The sequence below is a fragment of the Microcaecilia unicolor genome, chromosome 8, assembly GCF_901765095.1.
Source record: "Microcaecilia unicolor chromosome 8, aMicUni1.1, whole genome shotgun sequence".
Taxonomy (NCBI): Eukaryota; Metazoa; Chordata; class Amphibia; order Gymnophiona; family Siphonopidae; genus Microcaecilia; species Microcaecilia unicolor.
The window spans coordinates 116,594,222-116,609,798 of NC_044038.1; the positions used below are offsets into that span (position 1 = coordinate 116,594,222).

The 15,577-nt window shown below is 48.7% G+C and overlaps 1 protein-coding gene across 2 annotated transcripts in view; it reads left to right on the forward strand.

Annotated features, from left to right (window-relative positions):
- The window catches only part of MAT2B (methionine adenosyltransferase 2B), a 241,285-nt gene that overhangs the window by 151,377 nt on the left and 74,331 nt on the right, over positions 1 to 15,577 (forward strand). For both annotated transcript variants that reach the window (XM_030213643.1, XM_030213642.1), the window contains exon 4: positions 5,741 to 5,893. In XM_030213643.1, the coding sequence (XP_030069503.1) occupies positions 5,741 to 5,893 (153 nt within the window). The remainder of the gene's footprint in view (positions 1 to 5,740; positions 5,894 to 15,577) is intronic.

Here is a 15,577-nt window from a genome sequence, read left to right on the forward strand (position 1 = left end):
GCCTGCTGCTTTCACTGCCGGTTCGCTGCGACTTCGGGTAAAGAAAAATTTTGCAACGCAGGGAGCACGGCTGAGTGCACGAACGGAAGGGCGCGGGCAGGTGAGCCGGACCACCCAAAAAAGGTGGCAGTATGCCGTACCGGCGCATACTGGCACAAAAAAAGCACTGGTTTTGCAGCGTTCTTTTCCCTATTGAATTTTGTGCCACATACTACAGCATAAACAGATAACCTCTAGAAGACACAGTAGGGCCTAATTTATTTATTTATTGCACTTGTATCCCACATTTTCCCACCTATTTGCAGGCTCAATGTGACTTACAAAATGTTATAGCAACATGTACACATTATAGGATAAGAATTTCAGAATACAGATACAGATGGGTACATAGAATATCATAGCAATCATATTAACGGAATAGTAATTTTACAATTATTACAAATAAGAGTGCATAAGTAAATCATATTGGATTGGAAGTGGATTGAAAGATCAACATAACATAATGATATCTGGACAAGATACAATATTCAGTCGTGAGGATGTGATTAGGATGAACAGATAGGAGGGTTCCTTAATAGTTGTTATTGGAATAATTAGGAAGTCAGATCGTTATGGGGAATCTTTATTGTACGCCTTTATGAATAAGTAGGTCTTTAATAACTTTCAGAAGGTTGTCAGGTTGTGTGTTGTTTTTATGGCGATCGGTAATTCATTCCATAGTTGTGTGCAGGTGTATGAGAAACGGGATGTATGTACAGATTTGTATTTAAGTCCTCTGCAATTGGGATAATGAAGGTTTAAGCAGGTGCGTGATGAATTTCTGTTGTTTCTTTCTGGTAAGTCAATTAGGTCTGACATGTATGATGGGGCACCTCCATAAATGATTCTATGGACCAAGGTACATATCTTGATCTTTCAGTGGGAGCCAATGCAGGCTTTCTCTAAGGGGTCTGGCACTTTCATATTTCGCCTTGCCGAATATTAATCTGGCTGCGGTGTTCTGGGCTATCTGGAGTTTCTTGATGGTTTGTGCCTTGCATCCCGCATATAATTACAGTAGTCCAAATGGCTCAGAACCAATGATTGCACCATTACGTGAAATGTCTCTCTTGGGAAGAAAGGTCTTGCTCTTCTGAGCCTCCACATTGCTTAGAACATTTTCTTTATGACATTTTTTACATGGCAGTCTAGATTAAGATTGCGATCAATTGTTACGCCTAGGAGTTTCAGGGTGTCCGTAACAGGGAGAGTATGGTTTGGTGTGTTTATGTTGGGATAGTTGATTTTGTTATATTTTGCGATGCTAATATTAGGCATTGTGTCTTTTCTGTATTCAGCTTCAGTTGGAAAGCGTCTGCCCATGAGTTCATAATTTGGAAGCTGCAATTTATTTTGTCTGCAATTTCTGATAAGTCCTTTTTGAACGGAATATATATCGTCACATCATCGGCATAAATATATGGATTTAGGTCTTGGTTAGACAATGCTTTGGCCAAAGGTAACATCATTAGATTGAAGAGAATCGATGAAAGCAGAGATCCCTGAGGCACACCACATTCCAGTCTCCATGGTGATGATATGTTTGATTTAGATATTACCTGGTATGTTCTTGTTGTTAGAAAACTATGAAACCAATTCAATACATTTCTTCCTATTCCGAAATATTCTAGAATGTTTACTAGAATATCATGGTTAACCATATCAAACACGCTGGACATGTCGAATTGTAACAGAAGGACATTATTACCAGCTGCAATAATATGTTTGAATTTGGTTATGAGTGTTATTAGAACTGTTTCTGTGCTTTGATTAGCACGGAATCCAGATTGGGAAGAGTGTAGTACTGAGACGTTGTTCAAGTAGTCTGTAAGTTGTTTAGTTACCAGACTTTCCATCAACTTGACTACTAGAGGGATGGATGCCACTGGACGATAATTAGTTATATCATTTAGCTTTTTCTTCTGGTCTTTGAGAATTGGTGTCAGTAGGATATTGCCTTTATCTGTGGGAAAGAGACTGCGTTGAAGCATGTGATTTAAGTAAGAGGTGAGATCTGTTATGAAACGCTGAGGGGCAGATTTTATTAAGTAGCTGGGGCATGCATCCAGTTTGCAGTGGGATTTGGAGAATTTGTTAATCATTTGGGCGACAGTGTCTTCCGTTAATAAATGGAAATTTGTCCATATTCTATCTGCTGGATATTCATTGACGGATCTAAATAGTCGAATTTTACATAGTTGGAGGAATTAGTTGGCAAGGTGGATCTTAGTTTGATGATTTTCTCATTAAAGTAAGTGGCTAGATCGTCTGCTGTTGGTGTATCCATGTTAGATAAGGTGACTGGTGTAACATCTAAAAGGTTATGTACAAATTGAAATAATTTATGTAGGTCCTTATTGTTTTGCCCTATTTTGGAGTTGTAATATGACCTTTTATATTGTCTGATAGAATATTTATATTTTCTTAACATTAGTTTCCATGCAGTTAAAGTTTGATCATCTTTCTTCTTATTCCATGCGTGTTCAAGTCTTCTTGTTTGGGTTTTTAATTTTTTCAGGTCATCATTAAACCAAGGAAGTGATTTGTCTTCATTCCCACCCACCCCTAGCACAACTCTTCATTTATAGTCGGTTACTGTGATTAGGATAACAAGAGAGGAGTTCTCTTACAGAATTTTAATTACATTTCATTACTTTAGAAGAAGAAAACACTAACGGAGTGCTTGATGTGTGGAGGACCCTGTATACTAAGCAGGAGGACATAGCTCAGGCCTTTGTTCATTTTTATGAATCTTTGTACAGCACAGGTCATTTTGATGAACAGGCCTGCGCTTCCTTCTTTCAGTCCTTGGACCTCCCTGCCTTGTTGGAGGCTCAGGTGCAGGAGCTTAATCCTCCCTTTTCAGGAAAAGAGGTGCAGACCATTCGGGGGGGGGGGGGGGTAAATTGTCTAAGGCTTCAGGACTGGACAGTCTTGGCTCTGAATTTTACAAAATCCTACAGGATCTGCTTGTCTAGCCTTTTTTGGCTATGGGTGATGACCTGCGTGCTACCCAGGAATTGGGCTTTACAATGAATCATGTATTTATTACAGTTTTACCGAAGCCGAGAAAGGATGCGGAGCTGATGGGATCCTACCGCCCCATCTTGTTGCTTAATCAGGACGTAAAAATACTGGCTTCTCTCTTGGCATCCAGGCTGAACAGGTTTCTTCCCCAGTTGGTTCACTCAGACCAGGTGGGCTTTGTCCCTGGCTGCTTTGCGTCAGCTAATATTTTGAAGGTTCTCCTGATCTTTTACAAGGGGAGGACTATCCCTGGGGTGCAATTCTGGTCAGCCTGGATGCGGAAAGGCCTTTGACAAGGTGATCTGGAATTATGTGTTCTAGGTCCTGGCAAGATTTGGTATAAGGGACCGATTTTTTTTTTGCAGTGGGTCCATGTTCTCTAAAAGAATCCCTCTGCCCAAATTATTCTTAATAACTCCCATTCTCCGGTGCTTCATGTGGGTAGGGGCACACAACAAGGATGCCGACACTCTTCGCTTCTTTTTGTTCTTTGAAGCCTCTGGTGACAAAAATTTGACAGGATGGATATTTGTTTGGTGTCCAGCTCGGAGAGTTTGAGTATCACATAAATTTGTTTGCAGATGACATGCTTCTGATTATAGATCAAGCAACTGTTAATCTGCCCCAAGTTATGCAGATTATTTGTGAATTTGGGGCCTTTGTGGATCTAAAGATTAATTTCACAAAGTCGGAGGCCTTGCCTATCTCTCACCCTTGTTGATGTGTTCAAATGTCAAATTTTCCACTGTGCTGGGTGGGGGGGGGGGGGGGGGGTTCTAAGTGCAGACCCTACTTGGTTATATAAAAAGAATGTGGGCGTCAAGTTGGAAGCCATTAAACAGCTTTGTGATAGATGGAAGGATCTTCCGGTTAAATTCCTGGGCAGGATGGCACTGCGTTAGATGGTGCTTCTTCCAAAACTGTTGTATCCTCTCCAGATGCTCCCGTTGTGGGTCACTCCACAAGATGATAGGCTTTACAGACCTCCTGCTGGTTCATTTATTTGGCTCAGAAGACGCCCATGTATTAGTTTCTCTAAGTTAACTTTGGATTAGAGTTTGGGTGGTGTCCGCTTGCCTGATCTCAGGATGTAAAATGTTGCTACGTTGATGAGGTGGATACATGAGCTCCATACCCACCAGGCTTTTTTTGCCCCTGGGGACTTTTGGAATAGTTGGTGTGCACCTTATTCGGCTTTTAATGCAATCAGCAATATTGACTGTTTTAAACTAGGGGGTACTATAAAAGGTAACGCATACTTGCAGGCCTTGAGTTGAGCTTGGTCCTGGTGGAGGCATACTGTAGGTGGGGCTAAGGGTGTTGACCCCTTTTTGATGCTATGGGGGAATGTCAACTTCCCGACCAGAATGGGCGCCTCTCTCTTTGGGGTTTGGTGTGATGGGGGTAATATATACTTAGGAGTTAGTCGATTGGGGACGGCCATTTTCCAGGCATGGGCCCTTCCTAACAAACATTTTTTTTTTTTTGCATTTCTACAGGCCCACCATTATTGTTTATCCATGATGCAGTAGCAGGACCACATGGTCTCTTTATGTTTCTCCAGTTGCCACGTGTGCTGATTAAACTCACTCAGTGGTACCAAATTTGTAGGGATAATAGGGGAGTTCACCATTTGGACTCTCTTATGGACTCTCTTATGGCCCAGACTGTCTCCGTTAAACACCTTCAGCATTGCTTTGATGCAATCAAAGGTACCACCCCTAATGCCTTACTCCAGATCATACAATTTAAGATTTTACACCCGAGTCCATATCACCAGACAGAAGGGGACTCAGGTGGGGCTGTGGGAAGTCCTGCACTGTTTTAGATGCTGGGTGGTTGTTGATACCCTTCTTCATTACTTTTTGGAGTGCCCAGGTCTGCAGGGTTTCTGGTCTGTTGTGGTTGAGGACCTAGAGCCAGTGCTTCATTTGAGTTTTGAATTGTCTTATTGCGTTCTGCTGATGGGAAATGATTTGTCTCTGAGGGAACAGAGGTTCACAGATTCTCAATGTCAGTTTGTTTTACTGGCTGTACTGTTGGCTAGGAAATGTATCCTACAAGTCTGGGTAACTCATGCCTACTGCATGGCTGAACTTGATGAATGAGATGGCGACTTAGATTGCTTCTCAGTATCGGCCTCCCATTCCTCAAGGCCTTCGACAATATTGTGAACTGTGGAAAAGGTTTTTAGAACTGCATATGATATGGGGAACATTTTTCTTTTCAGTGTTGTATGGTGAAACTCATGGGGTGGGTGGGGTGTAGAGAAGGTGTTTAGATTAGTACGGGAGGGTGGGGTGGTGGTGTTGTATGGGAGTTCTTATTATAAAACACACTGGTGGCCCCTGTTGGGCCCTAAGGACATAGTTTATATTTTGCTGGTTAATTTGATGATGTCACCTGGTAGTTATTTCCCTCACCCCCCCCCCCCCCCCCCACCCTTTTGTTATTTCTTTCTCTTATTGTTCATTGGGTTGTTCTTGACAGCATAGCTACTGTTTGTACTAGTATGGTGCTTTAGATGGTGCTATTGATGTTAATAAACATTATTGCAAGTATTAAATATCAGCTTCCTTGCCACGGACACATTTGTTACGAATGAAATCTTTATTACTTTTGTACACAAGATAGAGGAAGTGAGTGATATGTCATTGGTTTTCTTTTTTCCTAGCAAGGGTAGAAGCCTTCTTGATCTACATTAGCACCGATTATGTGTTTGATGGAACCAACCCTCCATATCTAGAGACTGGTATACCAAATCCCTTGAATCTTTATGGAAAACTGAAATTGGAAGGAGAAAAGGCAGTCCTGCAGAATTACGAAGGTAAGAAAGAGACCATCAAAATTAAAGCCCTGGTTATCTCATGATTGAGAAATTTGACCCTGCCCACTGATCCCAATACTGTGTCCTTGGCGGTGTGTGGAGGATCATCCTATTCTTCATATACTCGGGGCCATTTCCTTTCAGGGCCTTGAAGATCAGACATAGAGTTTTAAATTTAGCCCTGTATTGTACTGGTAGCCAATGAAGTTTTTGTAAAAATGGTGTGATGTGGTCACGTCGCTTGCAACCTTCTATGAGTCTTGCTGCTGCATTCTGAATCAACTGGAGCTGGTGCAGGCCCTTTGTAGTCAGACCATTGTATAGTGCATTGCAGTAATCCAGTCTTGATGTTACCATGGCATGCACAACTGGGATAAGATTTACCTTCTCAATGTAAGGAGAGAGGCAGCATAGCTGTCGCAAATAGTATAAGCAGCTCTTGAAGGTTGCTTGGATTTGGGGAATCAGAGTAAATGTTGAATCTAACTGTATTCCAAGGTTCCTGACTTGTGATTTGAGGGGAGTTCATACTTCCCAAAAGGGATTTTGATGTCAGGTATGTATCCACTTGTGTTAGGGACCCAGAGAAGCTTGGTTTTACTTGGGTTCAGGCAAGGTTTGTTGTGTTTAGCCCATTCTTGAATTGATGTTAGACAAGTGATCAGTTTATTCAAGGCTGTAGGTAAGTATCTCTGATCTCCTCCCTTCCATCATGTCCTCCGAGTCTGTCGACAAGGCTGTCTCCACGTACAATGCCACTCTCTCCTCTGCTCTGGACACCCTTGCACCATCCATCTCCTGTCCCACAATACGTATTAATCCCCAGCCCTGGCTGACCCCTTGCACCCGATACCTTCGCTCCTGCGCCCAATCGGCTGAACGCCTCTGGAGGAAATCTCGCACCCATACTGATTTCATTCATTACAAATTCATGCTATCCTCCTTCCAGTCCTCCCTATTCCTCGCCAAACAGGACTATTATACCCAATTGACTAATTCCCTGAGCTCTAACCCTTGTCGTCTCTTCGCCACCCTTAACTCCCTCCTCAAAGTGCCCTCCGCTCCCCCCCCCCCCCCCCCCACACACACACACACACTCTCACCTCAATCACTGGCTGATTACTTCTGCGACAAGGTGCAGAAGATCAACCTCGAATTCACCACCAAACCATCTCCTCCTCCTCACCCTATAACTCACTCCCTCAACCAACCAACCCAGGCCTCCTTCTCCTCTTTTCCTGATATCACCGAAGAGGAAACCGCCCATCTTCTTTCCTTCTCGAAATGCAACACCTGTTCCTCGGACCCCATCCCCACCAACTTACTTAATACCATCTCTCCTACTGTCACACCCCCCATTTGTCATATCCTCAACCTCTTTCTCTCCACTGCATCTGTCCCTGACACCTTCAAGCATGCTGTAGTCACACCACTCCTCAAAAAACCATCACTTGACCCTTCCTGTCCCTCCAACTACCGCCCCATTTCCCTCTTACCCTTCCTCTCCAAGATACTTGAACGCGCCCGTTCACAGCCGTTGCCTTGATTTTCTCTCCTCTCATGCCATCCTCGATCCGCTTCAATCCAGCTTTCGCCCCCTACACTCGACAGAAACGGCACTATCTAAAGTCTGCAATGACCTGTTCCTTGCCAAACCAAAGGTCAGTACTTCCTCCTCGACTTATCCGCCGCCTTTGACACTGTCAATCACAATTTACTTCTTGTCACACTGTCCTCATTTGGGTTCCAGGGCTCTGTCCTCTCCTGGTTCTCCTCTTATCTCTCCTACCCTACCTTCAGAGTACATTCTCATGGTTCTTCCTCCACCCCTATCCCGCTCTCTGTTGGCCAAGACCGAGCTTATTGTCTTCCCACCCAAACCCACTTCTCCTTTCCCTCCACTCTCCATCTCAGTTGAGAACACCCTCATCGTCCCCATCTCATCTGCCCGCAACCTCGGAGTCATCTTAGACTCCTCCCTCTCCTCCGCGCATATCCAGCAGATAGCCAAGACCTGTCGCTTCTTCCTCTATAACATTAGCAAAATTCGCCCTTTCCTCTCTGAGCTGTAGGATGAAAATAAGTAATTAGGGCAATAATTATTCCCTGATAATACTTATTACAAGGTTTCCGCTCAGTCTAGGGGAAATATAATAAAGAAACCTTGTGCTGGCACCCTGCCAGTGTTTTGTTCTTCGCCAAAGAACCAAAGCCACGTCACAGATGATAATTATATATTATTTATTACAGGTAGAAAAATAGACACTCTGCAATAGCTTATATGCAATAAAATATCTCTTACTGATATGCACTAAGAAAATATATTGTCTAACTACACTCTGATTATCCTGAGACTACGTACAGTAATGATTAGAACAGTACAAATGATATCCTAATGATCCTTATGAAACTTATCACATCTTATGCAAAATACACATTAGCAGCTGTCCCTGACCAAGAGCTGACATAAACCAGTCGTACTTAGATAAAACCACTGCCTAACCCCAGACCAGGAAATATATCACTGTGATCTTACCACGCTGTCCTGATGACGGCTTCAGATAAGACCGGAGCAGAATCTCCCCAGACGCTATCTTAGCTGTCTGTGTCTTATGTAGTGCAGGTCTTTCTCAGCAAACACACAGGTTCCAGTCTCTCCTTTGGTTCTCAGAGCCAATATCTCTGCCACAGGTATTTGCACCAGTTATGCAGGTCACAAGGTTGGTATCATACAGTCTCTAGCTCACCCCGCCTTGCTGGATTTCTCAGGTCCTTCACAGGTACTCCTCCGAGGGTCTCCGACAACTTTCTTCTCCCACTCTCCCCGCGTTCTTTTCAGACCTCTCTCTGTGATAGCCTGGACCAATTCTCTCCTCATACAGTACAGTGCATGAGTAAGAAGAGTTCTTTGTTTTGTGACCTTGGAGATGGTAACTTCTGGTGCCATGAGTATGACTCCCTTCCCAGCATCTCAGAGATAGAAGGGGGACGGTTGGAACACAGAATGTCCTTGGCTTCAGCAAGCCTGTCAGTGATTTTCCACAAACTGAAGCTGGATCTTGCTGACACAGAGATGTTGCAGCAGCCATCTTATTATACCAAGATGTCATAGGCTTGTATAGGCCAAGACCAGCTTAGGCTAGATCACAGGGAAATACCCCTACAGAGCACACCACCCGAACTCTCATCCACTCTCTCATTACCCCTCGCCTTGACTACTGCAACCTACTCCTCACTGGCCTCCCACTAAGCCATCTATCCCCCCTTCAGTCCGTTCAGAACTCTGCTGCATGTCTTATCTTCCGCCTGGACCGATATACTCATATCACCCCTCTCCTCAAGTCACTTCACTTTCTTCCGATCAGGTACCGCATACAGTTCAAGCTTCTCCTACTAACCTACAAATGCTCTCGATCAGCAGCCCCTCCCTACCTCTCTACCCTCATCTCCCCTTATGTTCCTACCCGTAACCTCCGCTTTCAAGACAAATCCCTCCTTTCAGTACCCTTCTCCACCACTGCCAATTCCAAGCTCCGCCCTTTCTGCCTCGCCTCACCCCATACTTGGAACAAACTCCCTGAGCCTATACGCCAGGCCCCCTCCCTGCCCATCTTCAAATCCTTGCTCAAAGCCCACCTCTTCAAAGTCGCCTTCGGCACCTAACCACTATATCTCTATTCAGGAAATCTAGGCTGCCCCAACTTGACATTTCATCCTTTAGATTGTAAGCTCCTTTGAGCAGAGACTGGCCTTCTTTGTTAAACTGTACAGCGCTGCGTAACCCGAGTAGAGCTCTAGAAATGTTACGTAGTAGTAGTAGTAAGTCAGGTTCAATGGATATGAGTAGCTGCACTTCCTTGTCATCAAGCAGATGAATCCATTACGAGTGGGTTGTGTCCATCAACCAGCAGGGGGAGATAGAGAGCACTGAAAAACCATAGTGCCTCATGGCCAGCTAGCTCCATCTGCCTCTTCAGTATTCTCTATCTCCCCAGCAGGGTGGTTGCAGCTTGTTCAAGCTCCTTCAGAAAATCTGCCTGGGGTGGCTCCTGTGCTTTTGCCAGTTATAGCAGGGGTGTTGTGGCTGATGGTGCCCACTTTAAAGGCAAATAGGTTAGCCCTGTCCTTGCCCACGCTGTGGATGCAGGCACATAGGTTCGCCCTTTCCCTGCCTTTCCCACGTTACTGGTCCTCCGGAGTTGGAAATTTGCCTCTTTCGCTGTTGCCTCAAACTTTCCTCACAGCGTTAAAAAAAAAAAAAAGTCGCGTCACGCTTTGGCGCTGCTATCCCAGAAAAGAGGTTTTCTTCTGATTAAGCAGCGTGACCGGAGCTCGGAGACTCGGTCTGGTGAGGTAAGAGCATTTTCCCTATCATCAAGCCGATCAATCCATAGACTGGTGGGTTGTGTCCATCTACCAGCAGGTGGAGATAGAGAGCAATCTTTTGCCTCCCTATATGTGGTCATGTGCTGCCGGAAATTCCCCAGTATGTTCTCTATCTCAGCAGGTGTGTGGTCACACAGCAGCAGCTCTGGCTAGGTCTCCAAGCCTAAGTGTTTAGGTTTTGTTGAGTACCTGGGGTTGAGGGCTCTTCGTGAGCAAGTGCAAACCTGGTGGTGCCAGGTCCCTCCTTTTCTCCCCCCTCCCGCTGGCTCAGTTAACCAAAAAAAAAAAAAAAATTTTTTTTTTAAACGTTCAAAAAGGACGTCCATTTGCAGCTGCTCACTGGAACAAGTCGTCAGAGCAAGAAGAAGGTAATCTTTACCTTTTACTAGCGGGCAGGGGGTTCCCTGAACGGTCTCTACTTGGCTATGGCCTCGGATGGCAAGGGCGCGAAAAGACGCTCCCCGGAATGTGTTCGCGCGCCTAGCAGGGAAGCGGGGGGATCGAAGGTAGAGTCGCCCTTTTTGGGCGCCCTTTCGGAACCGGGAGAGTTCACCGGTTTTTCCTCCGGCGCGGCGGCCTTTCCCGCCTTAGGTGCCCATTCCCTGCTGGCCGCCCTCCCGTTCGTGACCGGCCACGCGGCTCGGTCGGCTTCTTCTTGGGCCGCCCTCGAGACGGGAGACGTTAACAGCTTGGTCGTCCTTGAATCGGGAGACAGTAAGAAGTCGGCGAAATTAAAACGCCCTTCTTCCCGCGCGGCTCCTTCTCGGAGTTTCGCGCCGGTCACCATTTTGGACACGCAACACGCCTCCCCCCCGCTATTGGGAGCGCAGATGGAGGGCGCCTTTAGGGCCGCGGCACAGGCTGCAGAAATGCACAGACTGGGGGGTTTCTCCCCTGAGTTCATTTTGCTGCTGAATCAAGCCTTTCTTATGCAGAACACTGCCCCTTCCCACCTCTCTGATCGGGGTGATGAGGCCTCTATGCTTAAGCGCCCTCGGGTGGATCTTCCACCCTCGGGAGACTCGGTCTCCTCTGATGTGGAAGACGGCAGCGTGTCTGAGTTCTCCCAGAGATCCTTAGCGGAATCGATGGAAGAGACTGATCCTCGCTCAGATGGAGCGGACGACCCCTCTGCAGCGCGGCTTTTTCGCTCAGAGGATTTGCCCAAACTGCTTGTGCAGGCCATGAGCATTTTGAAGATTGCCTCTCCGGAGGCAGGCTCTCTCTCAGCCTCTACTGGCTCCGCCATTATGCTGGCAACGAGGCGCCCGCCTAGAACCTTCCTCATTCATGAAGCCATGCAGACCTTAATTTCAGCACACTGGGATGCCCCTGAGGCGAGCCTGAAAGTAGCCAGGGCTATGTCCCGTCTGTACCCCTTTCCTGAGGGGGAACGGGAAGCCTTTGTCTGGCCCACGGTAGATTCCCTAATCACTGCAGTGACTAAGAAAACGGTGCTGCCGGTGGAAGGTGGCACTGCCCTGAAGGACGCCCAAGACAGGAGAATGGAGGCGGCCTTAAAGTCGTCCTTTGAGGCGGCCGCTCTGAGTTTGCAAGCCTCGGTTTGCGGCTCCTACGTGGCTAGGGCGTGCCTGACTTTTGCAGCGGGCTTCCCCCTCGGACCCTTCCTGGAGGGCGGAATGGCCGACCCTGGAGTCGGGTTTGGCCTACTTGGCAGACTTGCTGTATGATGTTTTGAGAGCCTCGGCCAAGGGCATGGCTCAGACAGTCTTTGCGCGGCGGTGGCTCTGGCTTAAGCACTGGTCGGCTGACCATGCCTCTAAATCTCGCCTAGCCAAGTTGCCTTTTAAAGGCAAGCTGCTCTTTGGAGACGAGCTGAACAAGATCTTGACGGAGCTCGGCACGTCCAAGGGCAAGAGGTTGCCGGAGGTCAGGACTCGGGCCAGCAGTGCCCGTCCTGGTTCCTCTAAGGGCCGATTCCAGGAAGCCCGTCGGTGTCGCCCGGGTAAGTCGGCCTCCTCTGCCTCCGCTTCCTTCAAACGGAACTTCTCCCCCAAGCAGCATTCCTTTCGTAGGGACCGCCGTCCCGGAGGTTCGTCCTCCGGCTCGCCCCCAGGGTCGCGTACCCAATGACGGGGACCTGGTCCATGGCCCAGTGCAGATAGGAGGAAGGTTGTCCTCGTTTCTGGGCGAGTGGACCAGGGTAACTTCAGACGCTTGGGTTCTGGAAGTCATCAGAGACGGCTACAAGCTAGAGTTCTGCCGACCCCTAAGAGACGGGTTTGTAAACTCTCCTTGCAAGTCTCAGGTCAAAGCAGCTGCCGTGCAGCAGACTTTGAGCAACCTGATCCGCCTGGGCGCGGTGGTCCTGGTGCCAGTAGATCAGCTTGGCAAGGGGCGCTACTCCATTTACTTTGTGGTGCCAAAGAAAGAAGGATCTGCTTGGCCTATTCTCAACCTCAAGGGAGTCAATCAAGCCTTGAAAGTTCGGCACTTCCGGATGGAGACCCTCCGCTCCGTAATAGCTGCGGTGAAAAAGGGAGAATTCCTGGCCTCCCTGGACATCAAGGAAGCTTACCTACATATTCCCATCTGGCCGCCTCATCAGCGCTGTCTGCGCTTTGCAGTGCTGGGCCGACACTTCCGGTTCAGAGCCCTCCCGTTCGGGTTGGCTACGGCTCCGCGGACCTTTTCCAAAGTAATGGTGGTCATCGCGGCCTTCCTCCGCAAGGAGGGAGTGCAAGTCCATCCCTATCTGGACGACTGGCTGATCTGAGCCCCTTCCTATGCTGAGTGCGGGAGAGCTACAGACAGGGTCATTGCTCTTCTGAGCTCCCTGGGATGGATCATCAACTGGGAGAAAAGCCAGCTGCGCCCGACTCAGTCCCTGGAGTATCTGGGAGTTCGATTCGACACCCAAGTGGGCAGAGTGTTCCTGCCAGACAATCGGAGCGTCAAGCTTCAGACCCAGGTGGGCCAGTTCCTAGCCTCCTCTACTCTTCGGGCTTGGGACTATGTGCAGCTGTTGGGCTCCATGACGGCCACGATGGAGGTAGTGCTCTGGGCCAGGGCTCATATGAGACCACTACAGCACTCTCTTCTGCGGCGGTGGACTCCAGTCTCGGAGAATTACGCCGTATGCCTTCCTTTGGATCCAGAGTGCGGAAGGCGCTGAGCTGGTGGCTGCCAGGCAAGCTGTCCGCAGGAATGCCTCTTACGACCCCGGAGTGGGTTGTCGTCATGACGGACGCCTGCTTGACGGGCTGGGGAGCCCACTGCCTGGGACGGACAGCGCAGGGGCTCTGGTCTCCTGCAGAGACGAAATGGTCCATCAACCTCCTGGAGCTCCGAGCCATTCGGTTGGCGCTTCTAGAGTTTCTCCCGGTACTGGTGCTGAGGCCTGTACGGGTCCTGTTGGACAATGCCACAGCTGTGGCCTATGTCAATCGCCAGGGAGGTACCAGGAGCGCGCCTCTAGCCAAGGAGGCCATGAAGCTATGCCTGTGGACGGAAGCGAATCTGGAACAGCTGTCGGCGGCCCACATTGCGGGAGTCATGAATGTCAAGGCGGACTTTCTCAGTCGCCATACCTTGGATCCCGGAGAGTGGCAACTGTCTGCTCAGGCGTTCTTGGACATCACGAAACGCTGGGGCCGGCCGAGCCTGGATCTGATGGCGTCCTTGGCCAATTGCCAAGTGCCGCGTTTTTTCAGCAGAGGACGGGACCCTCGATCTCTGGGAGTCGATGCTCTTCTCCAGCAGTGGCCGGCACAGGAGCTTCTCTACGTGTTCCCGCCCTGGCCCATGATGGGGCAGGGTGCTAGGCCGGGTGGCAAAGCATCCGGGCCGGGTGATCCTGGTGGGTCCGGATTGGCCCAGACGTCCCTGGTATGCGGACTTGGTCAGACTCTCGGTGGACGGCCCTCTGCGGCTGCCAGCGGAGCGGGGCCTCTTACATCCAGGTCCCGTGGTGATGGAGGATCCCTCCCCCCTTTGGTCTTACGGCCTGGCTATTGAGTGGAAGCGGCTGAGGAAGAAGGGCTTCTCAGACAAGGTCATCGCCACTATGCTGAGAGCGAGGAAGCGCTCTACTTCCACTACTTACGCCAGGGTTTGGCGTACCTTTGTGTCGTGGTGCGAGGCAGGCTCTATATCGCCCTTCACTGCTCCAATATCTTCAGTGTTGGCGTTCCTGCAAGAGGGGCTGGAGAAAGGCCTGTCGCTCAGTTCGCTGAAAGTCCAGGTGGCGGCTCTAGATTGCTTCAGGGGTCGTCTGAAGGGGGCTTCCCTGGCTGCACAGCCGGATGTGGTACGCTTTCTCAAAGGAGTTAATCACCTGCGCCCCCTTCTGCACTCGATAGTGCCTACGTGGAATCTCAATCTGGTACTGCGGACCTTGCAGAAGCCGCCCTTCGATCCCTTGCCAAGGGCATCGCTGAAGGACCTGACGTTGAAAGCAGTCTTCCTGGTGGCTATCACATCAGCCAGAAGAGTTTCCGAGCTCCAGGCGCTCTCGTGTAGAGAACCGTTCCTGCGATTCACTGAGGCAGGAGTATCGATTCGCCCAGTGCCTTCCTTCCTGCCCAAGATTGTTTCTCGTTTCCCTGTGAATCAGCAGCTTTACCTACCCTCCTTTCATAGGGAGGATTACCCAGAGGAGAGTACCCTGCGCTCAAATACCTGGATGTTAGACGGGTCATCATCAGATACTTGGAAGTGACCAATGATTTCCGGAAGTCGGATCATCCGTGCTGTTCGCAGGCCCTCGTAAGGGTCTGCAGGCATCTAAGCCTACAGTGGCACATTGGGTCAAGGAGACGATCACGTCAGCTTATGTGGCGGCGGGGAAGATTCCGCCTATTCAGCTGAAGGCACACTCTACTAGAGCACAAGCAGCCTCGATGGCGGAGTCCAGATCTGTCTCCTTGGAAGAGATTTGCAGAGCGGCTACTTGGTCGTCGGCTCATATCTTCTCACGATATTACCGCTTGGATGTGGCTGCTCGGGCCGAGGCCCAGTTTGGGGCTTCAGTGTTGCGTTCAGGGATTTCCATGTCCCGCCCTGGGTGAGTACTGCTTCGGTACATCCCACCAGTCTATGGATTGATCGGCTTGATGATAGGGAAGGTAAAATTATGTATCATACCTGATAATTTTCTTTCCCTTAATCATAGCCGATCAATCCATAGCCCCTCCCAGATATCTGTATTGTTTGTGTTCTGGTTATATTTCAGGTTCAAGTTCAGTCTTCATTTCATGTTCTTCCAATTGAAGTCTCGAGTTGAGACGATTTTGTGTTACAATGAGCTGCTGCTTCCTCTCCCCCCGTTTCGGCGGT